This window comes from Halichoerus grypus, chromosome 7 (genome assembly GCF_964656455.1).
Source record: "Halichoerus grypus chromosome 7, mHalGry1.hap1.1, whole genome shotgun sequence".
Taxonomy (NCBI): domain Eukaryota; kingdom Metazoa; phylum Chordata; class Mammalia; order Carnivora; family Phocidae; genus Halichoerus; species Halichoerus grypus.
The window spans coordinates 123,153,764-123,172,734 of record NC_135718.1 but is presented as its reverse complement, the minus strand read 5'-3'; the positions used below and the strand labels follow the sequence as shown (position 1 = coordinate 123,172,734).

Here is an 18,971-nt window from a genome sequence, read left to right as displayed (position 1 = left end):
CTCCCACAGAATCCTGCCCCATCCTACCTGTGCAGGACTGACCCAGGCTCTCCCTACAGCATCCTGCCAGCCAAGCCCAGAAGGGGAAGGAGGAAAGGAGAAATAGAATCCCAGAAAACGCAAGGCGGTCAAAGCCCCGAGTCTTATTTTAGCTCACCACTCACTCAGGAGTGGATATCAGCCTGCAACTATTGGTTTGGATGGCAAGAAAAGAAATTGTATTTTCTAGCATGGAACTTAATTTCAGACCCTAAATGCACAATCTGACTAATATTAGAAAATAAAATTTACCTAGTCACTTCCGGGCAAGCTCGGTACAATTCAACGAGCTCTCCGTCACTTCACTCCTGATTTAAAACTCAGTCTCATTTGGGACTTACTTTCCTTTTTGTCTCCCTTCTCTCCTCTGGGTTTAGTTAAGTCTGGGGGAAGTGGGGCATGGACAAGGGGGTGGCTTATGTCAACGTTACTGTCGAGGCAGTAAGAAGGAATGCCCTATTTTTTTGACCTTGCTTTGTCGTGGTTCTATGTTGGCTTCATCCTGGGGCAAGAAATAGCCTTGTCTTCTGAGATGTGACTTGTCCTGCTGGTCAGTGGCCCTTGTTTCTGCTCATCTGGAGACTATCTATGGTCCACTCTATGTTCTCCTTGTCCCTACTTCTGGGCTCCTTCAGGTAGGACTTTTGCAATCTATTAGCCCTTCATTGCCTTTCTTATGGAGGCAGGGTAAGTCGGGCTCGTCGGCATCCTCCCGATGTCTTTGGAGAGCCTGTGCAGCAGAGCCTCATTCTTTCCTAACGCCCCTTGTAGCCTTCTGGGCCCCATCGTTCCTGTGTTAGTGGAGTTGCAGTGAATGTCAACAAGACTGTGAACCACTGAAGGGCTGTACAGGACAAGCAAGGTGCAGTCGCCCCTGGCTCTGGCACCCCCAAACCGCTCTGGACAGCTCCATCATAGTCCATCTCCTCTCCCCACCTCTAACCCTAGAATAAGCCCCACTGTGGTGAGTGGGAGGGCACATAGGTGCATCAATAGCTAAGCAGACTTTCTCCTGCCCGGGTTCAGGGTGGCTATCCGTGGGAGGTGGAGATGGTATGGGGACAGGGATAGGACAAGCCTGGTTCTGCGAGGTTACAGCTCCTTTCAAAGGTTTTCCTTCTTATGCTTCTCTCCTTTCAAACACAATCGTCAGATATCTGTAGGTTTTGTTCTCTTGTTTCGCGTTAACTCGTTTTCCCCATGGCAGGCGATAACTTGGATCCAGTTGTCTGGGCTAGAGTAGGGGTTAAGGGAGGCCGACTGAATACTAGGACAGAAACTTGATAAATGTTTGCAGGGAGGGAGGGAAGCACATCCATGAAATGGTTGCTTCTCAGGCTGCCTCAGGGGCCCGAGATCTCCCACTCCATTTCCTTATTCTGCACTGGGGAGAATTTCCTAGATTCCATCCTGGTGTGTGCTCCCAGGAGTCCCCAAAACTATCTTAGCAGACACGCACATATGCACAGCCCACCGGGCCTACTGATCCAGCTTAGGGGAAAGGGAAAACAAGAAGTAGAATGTAGGGAAGAGTCGGGAAAACCCTGCATCTTATTTTGGGCTCAGCCACATGCTAGTGGTGAGATTGGAGCCACCCAACTTCCTCTCTCTCACTGTGGCTTCCCCATCAGGAACTCAGTGGCCCTAAAGCATAGCCCCTGCCTCCCTGTCTTGAGTGGGGAGAGACTGGCCAAGAGGGTCCAACTGCCCAATTCAGCAATAATCATACCTTCTGAAACTTACGTCCCATCCTGTGCTTTCAAGTTCCCCCCCTCCCTCTTGAAATAATAACATGAGTAGAATATACTAATAATAATAACTAGGGCTTCTCATTTGACTTTCATGACCCTGGGACTCAACATGAGCACCAGTCTGGACTCGGGACACATGCCCTGGTCCTGGCTCTGTCTCTAACTTGCTGAGTGACCTTTGCCAAATCGATTCTTCCTTTAGGGCTGTGATTGTTTCTTCTGTTAAATGAGAGGACTGGGCCACGCGGTCTCCAAGGCTTTTCCAGTCCTAGGATTCTGTGTTTTGAGTGAGTGCTGTGTTTGATTCCTATGGCTGATGTAACACATTACTGTAATTTTGCTGGCTTGAAACAACAGAAATGTGTTCTCAGTTCTGGAGGCCAAGAAGTGGGCAGAGCCGTGCTCCCACTGGAGGCTCTAGGGGGGAATCTGTTCGTCACCTCTCCTGGCTTCCAGCTGCTGCTGGATCCCTGGGCATTCTTCGGCTTGTGGCTGCATCATGCCCGTCTTGTCCCTGTGCTCATATTGCCTTCTGTGTGTGCCTCAAATGTTTCTCTGCTCTCTCTTACAAAGACATTTGTGATGGCATTTAGGGTCCATTTGAGTAATCCAGGATGATGTCTTCATCTCAAGTGCCTGGACTGAATCACATCTGCAAAGACCCTTTTCCCAAATAGGGTAACATTTACAGATTCCAGGGATCAGGAGGTGAACATGTCTTTGGGGAGGCGAGGCCACTTTGTAGCCTATTGCAAGCATCTACTATGCCCATGATCAGTTTGAATGAGGTCCAGGGAGATTCCAGATATCAGCAGTGTGCCTCCCTGTTCCCCAAGGGCATCTGGTCTAATTGAGGAGCCATCACCCCACACACCACTGCCAAGGAGCAACCCCAGCTGGGCGGTAGCCAGTGTGGTGAGGCAGTGCAGTCTTGGAGAAAGCTCACAGGCTCCAGACCCAGAATGCCCGGGTTCACATCCAAGCCCTGTCACCTGCTGGCCCAGGGGACCCTTGACAAGTTTCTTAGGGTCTCTGGACCTCAGTGTTCTCATTTATAAAATGGGACTAATTATACTTACCCTGTGTGTTGGTTACAAATATTAAGTATAATATGTGCAGTGGCTGGTATCTTACAGGTGCTTATGATTCAGCTTCAAATGAATGGGACAGCACAGGCTTTCAGAACAAAGAGTGATTCCCACTGATCGATGAGGAACCAAGGAGAGAAGTGGAATAACTTGCCCAAGTTCACACAATGAGGTTAATGGCAGAGATGGGTTGAGAACCAAGGTCTTCCAGCATTAGGAAGTTTCTTCCACTTCCCAAAGCCTTCACTCTCCAGATGAATCTTTTGAATTGTGTTTCCATGGGCAGCAACAGACTTCAATTTGCACCTTCAACTGATTCAGGGAAGACGGGAGAGGACCAAACATACAGGCCTATGCAGGTCCGACCCTACAGGTTGGCATTGTCAGGTGGATGCTCCAAGACCGTGGGTTGACCCAGCCACCCATAGAGAAGGGGAGGCCTGAGCTGGAGGGCCCTTCCCCAGACCGCCCCTGCCCTTCTGACATTCTGGCATCCCTCCCTGCAGATGGTGCTTATAAATGCGGCTTTCGCCAGCCGAGGGAGATAAGAGCGGACAGATGAAACAGCTTATTGCTGCTGTTTACTGCCAGTTCTCGGCTCCCATGCGCAGATCTTTGGCTGAGTCAATGTTTAACCCCATGTAGAGTCAATGTTTAATCCAAGGCCAGCCAGCCCCGAAATCCAGCATTCCTCAGCAAACCAATCATACAGTCATGTCAGTGTCAATCACTGGAAAGTAGAATTGTGACTGTGAATCTACCGAAGCTAAATATCAAGCCCCCTCCCCACCCGCTTTTAAGGATATTGACCATGTGGGATTATCATGTCCAAGCAGCCCTACCCTCGCCATCAGTAGGTAATATTCTAGTAATTCCTGCCCCTAGCTGTCTTCCACTGGAAGGAACACAGCATGTGCTCTCTCCATCCTGGGCTGGACAGAGGCCACGGGATGGGGACTACTGCTGTTGGTGCCCAGCTGAGTGCTGCGGGTTGGAAGGCAGTCCCTCATGGGGCCACTGCCTGGAATCCCACCATGAAAGTGGGCCCTCCAATAGTCTAGTTGGCTGAGCTCAGGGAGGCTTTTGGGGAGCTCCTGAGCCCAGACATATGTTTGGAGGCCTGAGCCTTTTCCCAGGTGAGCCTCCCTGTTAGGGAGTAGGTGGGGCAGGGGGAAATTAGCTATAAATACTCTGCATTTGCCTGGCTCCCCAGGCCCTTCTTAAGGAGCTCGGAGCCTGACATCTGGGACTGGGGCTGGCATCACATCAATGTCAAGAACAACCTGAATGAGGGAGAAGTCCGAGGCTGGCCAGCTGGGTGGTGGATGCGTGGAGGGTGGGGAAGAAGTTGGTTCTGGTCACCGGAGAGTGTCGGGGAGGGCAACTTACCCCACCAAGTACGCATGAGAGCCTGAGAGCTCTCCTTTTTCCACATGAACTCACTGAGCCCCCTCCTTCTCCCTGATTACCTGCCTCCCTGTGTCACTGCCCACATGGCCCACCCTTCACCTGTTTTCCTAGTTCTGTTCACTCCCAATCAGGGAGTGAAAACAACATTTCCTCGGGGGCTCCTGGGGTAAGGGGATTTGTCTTCGTCATTTGGGTGGTGGAATGGTGAAGGCAGAGACTGTGGTGGGAGCCCTGAGGAGCCTGTTGTGAAGAACAAGGAGTAGTGAAGCTGGACTGCAAAGTTGGCCTTGGTCCAAAGGCTCTCTCAATTTCTGGGGGCCAATCAAGTAGCCCCAGAGACTTTTATTCTCTCATTCTGAGAGGCAAGAACAAATGAACCAGCCTTTTCTGAGGTTACCAAACTACTCTCTTGCCCTCTCCTACCTCCATACTCTGGCCAGGGAGGGGCGGAAGGAGGAAGATTTTTAGAGCACACATCCAAAGTCAATAGGCAGAGTGTCAGGTAACAGGGCCCAGCCCCTCTCATAAGCCACTGGGGTCCGTCTGTAGACATGCCGTTTCCTTGTTCCTGGTCTGAGCCTGGCCTTCAGCCCACGGTTTGCCTGTCAGACGACCACTGGAAAAATATTCTCTGTGATCCCCTGCAGCCCATGCCCCTCTGAGCCTCAACATTCCCATCAGGGCAATGGTGTACAATCCACTTTTTTTTCTGGTGACATATACCGTAATTAATTTTTAGTTGTCTGCACGACACGGGTGGAGTTGTGTGTTGGCAAAATGAAGAGTTTAGGCCAGCTGCATTCACTAACCCGTCTGCCCTTTACCATGCCAGGCTCTACAGAAGTAAAACTCGCCAATGCCCTTTTCCTGAACTCTTGTCTCAAGCGCAACATCTGCACTTGTGGGACAACGTGGAAAGCGCCTTTGGTCATGGTAGTCCTGGCTCTCCCCCCTCTTAGCTAAGATACTCGGGGCAGTCAGGAATTTGTAACGTTAGGGAAAGAAGTGGCCCTTCTTTGACCTTCTACTCTCAGAGCAGAACTGGTAGATCTAGACCAAGTCAGCAAATAAGCAAAGGTTGGGAACTCGGCCAGAGGTTGGAAAAGGCGGAACAGAGAAGACTCTGGATGCTAACGAGGGAATGTGTGTCTTCAACAAAATGGGACCAGGGGACAAATAGTGGTTTACTGGCCCAGTGCCCCATTGTTCATGATTTCTACGTGCCTCCAGAAGGGTGGCATAGTGTCCTCCCCTGCCTCTCTGCTGCCCTTCTGGTTTCTGCCGACCCCTTGGGGAGCAGGTGGGGGGTGGTGACAATTTGTCCCCCTGCTGATAGTGAAGGGAGCAGGCTGGCCTGGGGGGGTCAGAGCCCGCGAGCCAAGTGGCATCCCTTAATGGGAAGTGGAGAGCTTGGTGGTGCTGGACCCTGCCAGAGGGTCCGTTGCCTTTTGTGTAGAATCTCCATTTTCATTCAACATTTGTCAAGCTCTTAGCCTTAGAGTATCTGTACCCGTGGAAAATAGTCACACAATTCATGTCTACTTGCCTTAAGTGCATTACAGATCGTTCTGTGGAAATACCTTCGTTTTTGTGTCTGACTGAAGCTGTGTTTAAGCTGATTCTGTATTTCCCAGACCACACCTGCTGCTGGAGGAGAGGAAGAAACCCCCAAAATCTTAGTGGAGAACAATGACAAGTTGCTGGGGGTGGGGGTCAAGCCTTTGCCCTGGGTTACCTGAGATGGACGGACATCCCCGCAGGGAATGAAAGATCTGAGCTCTATGATGCCAGTAAGGACCTCGACGGAGTGACTGGTTTTTTAGTTCTCCGTTCCAGCTCCATGAACTTGTATACTTTGCTTAGTCAAGATAGGAATCAGCTCGCTAGGTGACCAAAGAAAACAAATTACTGGAAATGATTATAAAACCTCCTATGCATGGGCCTAAAGAGGAAAACAAAGAAGGCTCTCAAAGGTTAAATAAGAAAGGACCTGATCAAATGCCAGGGCATAAACCCAAGTGTGGAGGAAGGCAGCGCTGGGTACTGATCAAGGATTTAACGTTGGAGGTAGACTGCTTGTGTTCAATTCTCCGCTTGCCCTTTCCCTAGGAGTCTAACTACTTCATTTCTCTGACCTCAGCTTTTGCATCTGGAAAGCGAGAATTCTCATGTCTGCCTTACAGGAGCGTTGCATCAAATGCAATGTATTGCCTGCTACATAGAGATACTAAAGCAAGGAGCAGCTGCATTAAGAGCTGTGCCCTCTCGGGGAGGACCTGCTCCATCATGGGAAAGTCTGGGCTCCCTGCATCTTGCATTCAAAATCTCCAGGGAGACTTCCCCGATTCCAGCCTGGTGATGGATCTTTCCCTGCCCCTTGTCCCAGTGATGTGACTACCATGCTAGCTGGGGATAGAAGACGAAAAACAAATCATCCCAAGTGGTGGAGTTGGCTTGCAGTGTCTGTTTGACTTCTGCCCCACTCCAGGCATCGGTTAGCCCATAAAGGAGAGCTGTAAAGATTTGGGGCTGCCCCATTTCCTTCCAGGTGAGAATTTCCCTCAGATATTATCTCTGCCCAGCTCCAAACTGTAGGCCCCGAGACTCTAATCTTGACTCTGCTCTGACCCTTTGAACTTGTACTGGCCCCTCCCCCTGGCAGACCTCAGCTTCCCCTCATGCACCCTGACGTGGCAGCCGGTTCTACTTCTGGAAGTCACCCCTGCCTCCAGCCACTTGGCCAACACCCTTACCAGGCTGGCCACCTCTTTCCCCAAGATGGGGTCGTCAGGCTGGGCATCCTCCTTGCTGAACCCCAAGCAGAAATTGTTATAGGAGTTTGGAGGAAGGAGAGGTCCCTAAGAGGGGTAGTCGGGGGAGGCAGGGGAAGGCAGGGAAACTCACGAGGAAGAGCGGGGTCTGATCCTTGACATCAGAGTCTTGTGTGCTTTTATGGCTCAGCTCAGGGATTGGCATATCAAGGCTCTAGAGCCAGATCCAGCCTGACACCTGTTTCTGTAAAATAAAATTGTGTTGGCTCACAGCCAGCATCATTCGTTTACGTATTGTCCTTGGTCACTTTGGTACTACAATGGCAGAGCTGTGTAGTTGCGACAGAGGCTATGTGTCCTACAAAGTCAAGTATTTACTAGCAGGCCCTTGCCAGAAAAGGTTCGCAGGCCCCTGCTTTCGTGCCTCCAGCTTTCCCCAACAAAGAGCGATCTGAGGAACCCAGGCCAGCGAGATTGCTTCACCAAGACACCAGAGTCCAAAACGCTGGGGAAATGCTCATATCCCCACACCCCAGGGTTATTCACAATGCCCTTTAGTGTATCAAAGGCTCCAAAAAATTGTATGCATAAGAACCCGTTTACTGTTTAACCGGTATTTCCCAAACTTGTTTGATCTACTGCAACTTTTTTCCCCCCCTCAGAACACCTCGTAACAATCTTGAGAAGCTCACGTTCTGTGGATGCCCCCATAAACACTAGTCAGGTGGAATTCTCCTCTACTGCCTGAGCTCTCAGCCCGACCCTGCATCTAATGAGCCAAGTGACCTTGGCTGTATTACACCCGGGCCGCCCCCCACCCCCACCCCCGGGTCTGCTTCCTCATTGGTTGAATGGGGAAATGTGGCTGTCCTACCTCCTCTATCACTCTTACAGGCTTTCCAGGCTGGTCACTGAGAGAGTGTTCACAAAAATGGTCTGGAGCAAGATGACCGCAGTGTCATTGATTTTTTTTATTAGTTTTGCCTTGATACATTGGTTATTTAGCAATGGCAAAGTGGAGAAAGCACTAGATCAAGGTTAGGAGTTCCCTTTTCTGATCCTTACTCTACTACTAACTGGGTTTAACCAAATTACTTCTCCCCACAGGGCCTCAGTTACTTCACCCTAGACTCTAAAGATATATTAGCTCTGAAAGTCTATGATTCCATTTGGCTAGATCCATTCAACTTCCCTACTTATCCAAAACAATGGGGTCTCTCTCACCAACTTGACCACTAACTCTCCATGATTTTCTGGGGACAGTGTCTGTGCTCAGCACCAGCTGTGAGGAGGTATTAATGGAGGGGTTCTAGTGTTGCTGACTACATAGGAGGCAGGGCTGACCCTTCTGGAAATGTCAACCCGACAATTCTCAACTTGATATCGGAGTCTTTCCTTTCTTTCTCTCCCATTGCTCAAAGGCTGCTTTGCCCAAACATGAAGTTCAGACAGCTGGTTAACAGATTTGGCAAAATAAAAGAGCAGACGTGACCCCTGAAAAGACAGTGGGACCAAGGGTGGAGTGAAAGTTCCCCAATAGGCATGGAATGAAGTGTTTATAAAGCAGAATCCACATAAAATTCCTTCTGGCCACCTTGTCTGTTAACACCACCCTCCTCTTAAAATGACCATTTCCCCGCTTCATCAACAGTCCTTGATATCAAGGATTTATAAGCAGTTGAACAAGAAGAGCTTTATGAAGAAGGTGAGAATCTACTGAAAAATACCCTCCTCATCCATGAGTTTAGGAAAATCCCAGAAAATCTTGCCTGGGTCAAAAGGTCTATGGCATGATGAGTGTGGGCTCAAATGGGGAGAGATGATTTGAGGGATGGGGGTTGTTCTTTTTGGTTTCTATGGAGAAAGCACCTGCCGGTGGAGTCAACCAGGGGAACTCCCAAGTGAAGGGGACTCAGAGCATCTCAGAGGCCACTGAACCCATGCCCTCCAGTCAGCCTTTCGGTCACAAATATTTACTGGGGGCCCCACTGAATTGGACATTCTCTGGGGACTTAGTGAGGTGGATCCAACATGATAACTGCCCTAAAGGAGCTTAGAATGTACTTGAGAAGGCAAGCGTCGTATACGTGAATATGATGAAATGTGTGCAGCAGGCTGAGTGCTAACAGACTTCAGAAAAGGGGGCAGCTAGCAAGGGCTAGGAATGATGGCTAAGAAGTTATAGTAATCGGAAGCCTCTTATCTTTTCAAACCCCCAGGAAGGGAAATTCCACACTTTCCTAGATGACCTCCACCAGGGTTCAATCAATCCTTTCTTGAAGCTTTCTTTGAGTCATGCATCATCTTTGGCTGTGGGAAATGCTTGACCTTCCTGGGCCCAAGGAGGGCCAACCTCTGCTTTCCCAGATGGAGCCCCAGCTCCATTAGCTCCCCTTCGTACAGGTGGAGGAAGGATGAGAAGATGTTGAAGTTGTGGTGTTTGGTCTTGGTTCTCTTTCCATGGTGACTGAGCAGCTTATGCTTCCATTTCTCGGCGTCCAGGGTGTGTCTCCGGGACAGTCAGACTGGCCTGGGGAGGACAGTCATCCCGGAGGATATTCCTTTCCACGTGGGGCAGCTGGGCTGGCTGGAGACTCAGTTCCAGGAAATATGTCATCTGAATCAAGGTGACCGCTACTGTTCTTTTTGCCTCCTGAGCTGCATAGACACAGAGCATGCTGTGAAGGGATTGGGAACTGAATTTGATTCCCTGAGGACCCCAACCCCCAACCCCCACAAGACATTGGGAACTTCCTGACACAGAAGAATTGCAATTGAGCCCTTCGATTGAAAAGGATTGGGCCAGGCCTTGGGGGTGATCATCTTAGCCTCTTCCACTTGCTCCCACAAATCTCATACTCTCTTCATCAGAGCTAACCACCATGGAGCACTCATTTTACGAGTATTTAAACCTGGGCTGGAAGACACTTTCAGCCAGGCCATGCAGAGGGCACAAGTGTAGTTTGCCCCCACATCTGGTCCCAGCACTCCTGCCATCCATGTCTGGGATTGCTCCTGTGGTTCGCATGCCTACAGTTAGCATCTGTCTTGCCATCCTCTGAAGAGCTTCTCCTTCAGCTCTGGGATGTCACCAAGGCATAAGAATAGAGATGATTCTCCCATTTCATTGATAAACCAAGGCCAGGAGTGGTTAAATGGCTCCGACTAGAACTTAGCATTTCTATATCCAGAGGTCCTGGCACCAACTCTGACCCCACCCAGTCCTGAGGGTGTCCGATTGGAATGAAAACTCCCTCCCCAGCCTTGGGGCTACTTCAACTCAACTCACTCATCTTGTTTCTCCGGAGCTTCTTTTGCAACAGGCCAAGAACCACAAGTGTAAGGGGGCACAGCACCGTGGAGGCGAGAATCAGGATCCGAGAGGTGTTTTTCTCTCCTGGAGAAATGCTGGAGAGGAAGGAGTCGGGGGGTGGGGGAGAGGGGGAAGAGCACAGAGGAGGGAAGGTTGGAGCTGGACAGGAGACTGAAGGGCATTTGGCTCTCGCCCCTCACTTTACAGGTGAGAAGCTGAGGTGAGGGAAGTCGGCTGCCTTCATTCCCCCAGCGGGTGAGTAGAAGAGCTGGGACCAGAACCCTGTCTTCAGGTTCCCACGCCCTGAATCCCAGTCCCTCCTGCACTGCCCATGTGTGGGCCCAGCTGCGTGGCACAGTGGGAAATAGGACGGAGCGAGTCAGGGAATCTACCCTGGCCATTTGGCTCTGCCACAATCTTTCCCTGTGGCTTCAGCAAGTACCTCTCCCTCTCTAGAGCTTTTTTTCCTCATCTTTTAAAAAAAAAGTCCCAAAGGTTCCACCTAAATATTCCCTTTTCCTGATGTTTAGATTTTTACTTGAAAACCACATGAAAAGACTCTGGAACAAGGGAGGGTCTGCGATTTTTATGGTCCTTGCCCTTCGCTGTCGTGGGGTTATAAAGAGAGAAGTGAGCAGATGGAGTGGGGTACAGTGGTCAGCCCACGGAGGAGCATGCCAGGAGTGGGGCAGATATGGAGCCCCAGCCAAGACGAAGGTCTGGGAGTTTACCTCATCATGGAGGACCCCTTGCCCAAGAGCCTCACGGACCTAGCAGCTGGGGCCTGGCTCTGTGTGGCTTGGGGATCGCTGTCTCCAGCAGGCATGTCTAGGTCCCCTTCGGTGGCTCCTTCCTCAGACGCCATCTCTATGCTGGTGGGCCCCAGGGTCCACACACCTGCAGCTGTGGTAGTTCCTTCAGCGGAGCCCAGGTCTTGTGGCTTAGAAACAGTTGTCGCTTCTTGCAGGATTTTCTGCACCCATTTTTCTGAGACCAGAGTTGATGGCCTACTGGTCCCTATGACCTTCCCAGTGACATCCAGAGCTGTTCTGACCCCCTCTGTTTCTTCAGGTGGCCCATCGGCCTCCGTAGTTGTCTCCCTCCCTTCCTCGCGGGGCCTCGCCCTATTCGCTACTGAGCGTCTGGTGTCCCACACCCAAACACCTTCTGTTGTACTGGACACACCTCCAATTGTTGAAGCCGGACTCTCTGGAGTGGGGACTGTTGCCCAGACAGAACCCTCTACCTGGCTGGCCGTCCCTAGAGCTACTGCCTCGGTTGTTCCTGGAGTCTGCCTTCCCTCAGCTGACACTGTTGTTTTGTTGGTCCCTGGAGTCAGAGCAACTCTGTCCCATCCTGTCCCCTGGCTTTCTATAGTCTGAGCTATTCCTGAGGTCCGTCTGTTGGCCGCTGGTGATAACGCTCCAAAGGATCCCATGACGAGCTCACCGGTAGCCGGAGTGGCCGTGGGGATGGTGCTGGAAGGATCTGTGAACAGCAGAGGGAGACCATGTGGAAAGGCTACCCCAGCTGCCTGCAGGATTTAGCAAAGGATGCCAGGCTTAAGGTGGTTGCTCCAAGGAATGCGACCTCACTAAGCAACAGTCTTTGGTCAATATGATGGATAAAATAAAAATGAGGGAAAACCAGGTGTATTCTCTAGCCTGTTGCAAATATTGACATTCTATGGTCCTTTCTCCTTGTTTTATGCCCACATACACTCTGCGAGCCTTCCTGCACTCCCATGCTGGCCCCTTTCCCACAGCCCACCACATACTGCTCCTCAGACAGAGCAGGCAATCTCCGCAGATGGTCAGGGCAACATCTAACCAGACAAGTGCAACGCCAGGCTCTGCCTGCCCCCTGACATGCCACCTCTCCTGGCTGGCCACTGCCTGGGCCCCCTTCCATGGACTCTGGGTGCCCAATTCCAGGTCATGTCTCTGGAACCTACCACACAGAGCATGGACCTGGCAGCTTCTCAGATGTCTGCTGAGGGGCTCGGTCTCAGGAAGAACCTCTTCTGTCCTGAGTATCTTACCTGCTCTGCTTGCCTGAACAAAGAGACATCGTGAGCCAAAGAAGCCACATTTTTCAATTCACTCCCTTCTTGGAGTCCTCTCCAAATATTCAGGCCACAGAATTTGGGGCAATGTGGGTGGGACAGCTTGCATGCATTCATTTAGGCAGTTTTTCCGAATATCTACCTTCTTTCTGAAGGTAATTTCTTTCTGAAATGAAAGGCTACTTCCTAAAGTCCTTGCTTTACCCCCAGGTTTTCCTCATCACCCCCCACCCCCCTCAGGCTTAAAGCCCTCCTGGACCTGTCGGTCGGCTCCTGCACCTTCTCCTTCCCAGCATTCTCGTCACCAGACTTGACCCAGCAGCCATCAGCCCGTACCTGCAGAGACGGTCAGCTTCATGCTGAAGAAGAACATGTTGTTTCTGTTTCCAATGCCGCAGCGATAGCACCCCACGTCATCCGGGGACAGCTGGGACAGCCTCACCACAAACAAGCCTCTCTGCGGGAAGTCTGCTAGAGCCACGCGGCCACGGTAGCCGAGGTGAGTGTAGTTGGTGGTGGACACGATGGTGTGGCAGATCCACGTCACGGGGCTTAGGCGGCACCAGTACTTCCTCACATGCTTGTTGATGGACAAGGGGGTGTAATGGCACCGGATGGTGACAGCTCCCCCAGGTTCCCCAGACACCAGCCTCGGGCCCTTTAGTGCATTTGCATCTGCAGGCGGGGTGGGGGGAGTCAAAGGAAAGGGAGTGTTGGGTATAGTCACTGTGTGGGGAATTACAAGCTCCAAACTCTGCCAGATTTAGGGAACAGGTCAGAAAATGCCTTCATGAAAGTGAAGCGAAGAAGAATCAATATGGATGCGTCAGAGCTTAGCCCACTGGATCAGGAGTACCCCCAACTGTGGAATGGAGCTGTATCTAAGGCCCCATCTGAGAGACAGAAATGCAAGAGTACTCTGACCAACTATTTAGCTAGCGCCTATCATGTGCCGGACGTTCTCATACAAGTCCGTCCAGAGCCTGGGTCAACATCTGATGGGAGGACTATGGTTTGTTTGATGGAAAACCCAAGAGAGATGGTAAGGAGGTGAGGACAGATTAGCGTGCTTTCCCTTGAGAGGGAAGGGTGCCCTAAACACAAGAATCCTGGACCACTCAGCAGGTCCATCCCCAGACCGGTGGTTGAAAAATGTTCACACCAGTTCACACCACACTTTTCTGTAGAAATAGAAACACGTACCACCATCCAAGCACAGATGAACAATACCGTAAATATGTCTGCTTTGGCCATAGGCATAAATCATGCTTGAATGCACCTACGGCTTGTTTACTGAGTGACATGAACTTGACCTGGTGCGAACAGAAACAAAGCTTGTTCTTGCACTATCTCTTCATACTGGCTCTGCTCCTTGATAAATCTCAGGCATAACTTCAGGTACAGTAACTTTCATAGTCTTACATGGGGAGGAAAAAGTCTAGTCTGGTCAAGAGCGATATATCCAGTCCAGTCCAGTGACTGGTTGCAACTCTTGTCTCTTTGTTCTACTCTTCCCTCTATTCAAAACTGCTGTTTAGGCCCCTCGGGGATTGCATCTGGAGGGACAGAGGGGAAGGTGAGGGGGAGAGCTACGGTCTGGTCGCCATGTTCTCCGGGCACAAGGGATGGCCAGAGATCTTCCTAGAACTTTTGCCTCCCAGACCGGCCCTCGGGCTGCAGTTCCTTCCTTGTAAGAACTGCCTCTCCTGCTGGCCTCTTGCCCCTCCTCCAACACCACCACACCTATGACTTCGGGCCATCTGCCCTTCTTTGGGTGGTCCCCGTCCTTTCTGGGTGGCCTTTGTGGTGGAGCCCCCAGGCCAGCTCCTTTCTGTAGGTCCCACATTTGGTCACGGGAAGCACACTTTGGCCCTGCCATCAGGAGAAGCTGGGACATGGGACAGCTTGGTGAGTGGCTTTCTACAAGTTCCTTCTCTTACTTGACTGAACGTGAGGGCGCAGGTGGAGGCGAGCCCAACACCCCGGCATCTCTCTCCAAAACAGTTCTTCTGGTGAGCTCGGCTACCCTCTGCTGATTCTTCAGATGGCTACATGGGGGGCTGTGGCTGGCACAACCCGCTCTGCGGTCCTCGCCACAGTCCTGCACAGGAGCTTCAACATCCTGCTTTAGGATGTGGGTGCCTGGCATCTATCAATTTGTTCTATATCTTTAGGGCCCTCTGAGGCCAAGAAGGCTCAGGTTTTTTCTGCTTGTTTTTAAAGATTTTATTTATTTATTTGAGAAAGAGAGAGAGAGAGAGAGCACAAGCAGGGGGAGCTGCAGAGGGAGAGGGAGAAACAGGCTCTCGCTGAGCAGGGAGCCTGATGCAGGACTCGATCCCAGGACCCCAAGATCACGACCTGAGCCGAAGGCAGACACTCAACGGACTGAGTCACCCAGGTGCCCCAAGAAGGTTCAGTTTAATATCCTGTTGCCAGAACTGGCTCCAGAATCGCAAAGCCCAGTGCCAAATGAAAATGCAGAACCCCTTGTTCGGAGGTTATTAACCCCTGTTCACTATGGTGATAGCAGAGCATTAAACCAAGCACCTTCCGAGTATGGGGCCCTATGACGGCCCAAGGCCCATGCTCATGAAGCCGGCCTGCCTGCTACGTATGTCTTGAGGTCTAATCATAGGAAGCCTCGAGGCCACAGTGCCATATGACGGTAGCAGTACTCACCGTAGGTTTGCTTAAATGACATGCCACCGACTGTGCCATTGTTAGTAAAGCTACATGGCAACTTACCTTTAACAGTCAAGAATATTCACAATTACAAACAAGGACAGTCCCGGGACAACAGTGATGGCGCCCTGATAAAGTGTTCATACCCTAGTTCTCACGAATCCTTGCAATCTACACATGGCACATACGAGAGGCGCTCTGCCCCGTTCATCAGCAGGATGGGGCAGTCTGACCTCGCAGGAGAAGGCTGATTAAGAATCCTTAATGAGCTCTTGCAATGAACATTTTTTCTTTTCTTTTTTTTTTTTTTTTTTTTTTTTAAAGATTTTATTTATTTATTTATTTGAGAGAGAGAGAATGAGAAAGAGCACATGAGAGGGGGGAGGGTCAGAGGGAGAAGCAGACTCCCTGCCGAGCAGGGAGCCCGATGCGGGACTCGATCCCGGGACTCCAGGATCATGACCTGAGCCGAAGGCAGTCGCTCAACCAACTGAGCCACCCAGGCGCCCCTTTTTTCTTTTCTTAATACCAAGTTTTACTTGCCCTTGAGAACTCATTTGGTGAATTACTGATCAGTAGCTCTTAGTTATATATAATTAAGGTGTATATATATTATATTATATATAATTGGGAATATATTTGGTATGTGTTATAAATACTTTGGAATGTTTTCTTAGTCACCTGTGGGCTAGCATTTTAGGATCCACGTGGTGCCCACCTGGGCTCCCTGACGCAGATTCTCAGCCCTTCAGTGGAGGCGGGGGCCCTGCACTCATTCCGCCATCACTTCCCTACAGTTGTCTGTGGCTCTGGCTTCCCCCCGGGAGGAGCGAGAGGGGGCCCTGTGGATGGAGGGAGCCCAGGGACTAGAGACCGACTTGGTCTGAGAGAGCACAAGAGGTCTGAGGCAGGACAGAGGGAGAATGGTTGCACCTGCTGTGGCTGTCTCCTCCATGTGGCATGGGGGTGGGAAAGGAGCGAGCGTTTCCTTGGCCCAGAGGTGGGGCCCGGAGGGCAGAGGGCCCTTCCACCGGCATCTGAGATGGGGTCTTCTGTGTGGAGGGGTCAAAGCAGAACCTGGGGCAAAGGGAGGAGATGAACCATCAGGGGACCCCCTAAGCTCACAAATGCAGCCATAAGAGGAAGAGCCGGCTCTAAACTCCTTGCCACCGCCATCAAGTAAGAGTTCCCTGCCTTCTGCCTCGCCTCCCTTTGGCTCCTGTGACCCTGCTGGAGTCCCACGTGTCAGCTGCCAACATGGGGAGGAGAAGGAGGAGAGGGACAGCGGAGAGGGGGCCACCCCATCCCCTGTGCTGCTTTCCTGACCGCAGGCCTTGGGGGGCTGAGGGGGCATATCTTTGAAGAAAGACTGAAATGCTGTCCAAAATATTTAACTGCACCCTTAGAAGTATCAAATTCAGCATTTGAGACTTAAGGGAATTGAGTCAGGACTCTTACCTACATTAATATGTTAGCAGAAAAATCATGGGCCTGCCTGAGTTTTCATCTGGGGGCAGGGGACACCTGCTTCTACTGAAAAATTTTCAAAGGCGGCTAGTGGGAGATTCAAATCAAGAGATGGTGTGATTATATGACAGAAAGTTCTTGCTCAGAATGAACGTTTGGTTCATTAAAATTCTGATTTGTTTATAAGCCAAATACAATTATTCATCCTTTTTTTTTTTTGGTATTACCAGAGCATTTTCATTCATTCATTTAATGATTATTCGTTCAGTATGTACTCAGGACTAAGTTCTAGGTACCAGACACTTTGGGCACATATTCACCACATTTCTCAATGGTTCCCCATTTCCATCAAAATAAAATCTAGACACCACAGCACGGAGACAGGGCCATGCGTCATTTGAGCCTGATCTATACTTGGCCAGCCTCATCATACCAGCCTGCCAGAACCTATGGGGCAAGGACTCTGTCCTCCATCCAGCTGTCCCTTGTGACTGGCATGTGGTCGGCCCTCCATAAATGTGTGCTGACTAAATCAGTAGATGCAGAGATGCAAATTTTATTTACCCACCAGTTTCTCGTAGACTTTGAACACTTTTGAGCAGGACAGGTCTGCATCTTTAAGTCCCTAGTCCTGGGCTTGGCACTGAGTGTTTTTGGAATGAGTGGGAATGAGCAGTGCCCCTTCTGTCTCTTGTGTGTATGCTCTGGAACCCTCATCTTGCAAATGCAGCCGACTTTCAGTCATCAACTTGAAGGGAAGAGAGCAGAAACATTGGGAATATCCTAACAGTGAATATTCTAGAAATGAGCAAAGCAGGCATCGGCCCTCTCTTGTGAGCTCTTGCGTCTCTCACTCCCCCCTGGACCCAGACCTGACCCCTCCCTGGATGCACTGCATGGTCTGGGACCCGGGAGAGAGAGCCAGGGGTATGCCCAAAGTGCTGAGGCAGCGGTCAACGCCGCCGCTGAGCCGCCCGCCAGGAATCTCCGCAGCCTGGAAGGCACAGGGCTGGTTTTGCAAGCTCCGAATCTGGGCCGTGTTTGGGACTCACCTTGTAAGAGGCACAACGTGAGGAGGACGGGCATTTTCCAACCTGCCCTCTGGTTGGCGACCTGCAAAAAACACTGTAGTTGAAGAAGCCTGAGGGGGGCAGGTGAGAAGCTGGGGTGAGCAGCAGGGAGACCTGGGTGAGCCCTTTCTCACTGGAGGACCTCAGTGTGCTCAGTGTTGTGGCTGGATGCACTATATGTCACCAAGAGTAGGACGGGAACTGCCCTCCCTGAGAGAAGCGTGACTCCATCTCCCACTCCTAAGCATGCGTGTTTGGCCCGGGTCACCACCACCAAGGCTAAAAGGTCCCTACCCTTGGGGTTTCTGTGTTCAGAAGAGTTGGAACTCCCCCTGTAGGATCCCAGCCCCCGCACCCACTTGCCAGCGCGGAGCTCTGAACGTGGGGGAGCCTTGTGTCATGGAAAGATGACACCCTTGAAGTTTAAATGTAGGCGGGAGTTGTGGGGCCTTGGGGGGTCAGCTTCCTCCCCTGGGGGAATGAGCACATGCGTCAGGGAGTTGTTGCACAACTGAAACTAGATTGTGTTAGAAGTGCTGGCAGTGTGCTGGGTACAGAGTAGCTCCCTCCCTCTTCCCTTCTCACCCCTTCTTTTTTGCAGAAAGAGAATTGGTTGCTTCAAGAGAAGCTTTCTGTTTTGCTGGTGGGGTGCCTCTGGTGGTAATAAGGACTTAGAAATTAGCTCTCAGGACGTGCAATTGTCGGCACAAGGGTCCTATTCTCTTTCTTCTCCACAACTTCTAGAAAGCCCTCCCTGTCCTCCAGTCCACGCTGCTCTCCCCTTACTCTCGTCTCTCCTGCTGGCCTGGTGGGACTCTGTGTGTCATCACTCTACCCCCAGGCTCTGGGGCCGGATGTAGCATGGGGCAGGAGCAAGAATGGACCACTCTCGGAAGAGACACCATACTGATCCCCACTCAGTAGTCTTTTATTGCTTGCTGATTATAAAGACAGAGATTGTACATTATACTTCATTTGTATTCCCCCTAGGGTTTTCATGGATGCTTTTGGGTTGATTCAAAATCTGTGCTTTAAATCTATCTACTGCCTGCAGTTCTTAGGACCTATACATTTAAAAAGAAAGAAAGAAAGAAAGAAAGAAAGAAAGAAAGAAAGAAAGAAAGAAAGAAAGAAAGAAAGAAGAAAGAAAGAAAGAAAGAAGAAAGAAAGAAAGAAAGAAAGAAAGAAAGAAAGAAAGAAAGAAAGAAAGAAAGAAGAAAGATGAAAGAAAGAAGAAAGATGAAAGAAAGAAAGAAGAGCAAATTAAGTTAGCGATCATAGTCTCCTTCCCCCTCTAATCCCCACCTCACTA

General features: G+C 50.7%; 1 protein-coding gene across 1 annotated transcript; it reads right to left on the bottom strand.

The window, feature by feature from the left end:
- Window positions 1-8,015: 8,015 nt before the first annotated feature.
- FCAMR (Fc alpha and mu receptor) lies at window positions 8,016-17,675 on the bottom strand. Its single transcript, XM_078078667.1, has 6 exons — window positions 17,642-17,675; window positions 16,056-16,199; window positions 12,774-13,112; window positions 11,104-11,860; window positions 10,349-10,467; window positions 8,016-9,717 (listed from the first exon to the last, which is right to left on the bottom strand). Exons 1-6 carry the CDS (start codon window positions 17,673-17,675, stop codon window positions 9,536-9,538), a joined length of 1,575 nt encoding a protein of 524 aa, XP_077934793.1. The 3' UTR covers window positions 8,016-9,535.
- Between the last annotated feature and the right edge of the window lie 1,296 nt (window positions 17,676-18,971).

Bases quoted from the DNA above. Each gene is read 5' to 3' on its own strand.
- FCAMR (XM_078078667.1), bottom strand. From the start codon at position 17,675: ATGCCCGTCCTCCTCACGTTGTGCCTCTTACAAG. The intron at 16,200-17,641 runs GTGAGTCCCAAA...CCTTTGCCCCAG, and splicing joins CACGTTGTGCCTCTTACAAG to GTTCTGCTTTGACCCCTCCA. The intron at 11,861-12,773 runs GTACGGGCTGAT...TGCTGTTCACAG, and splicing joins GAAGCTGACCGTCTCTGCAG to ATCCTTCCAGCACCATCCCC.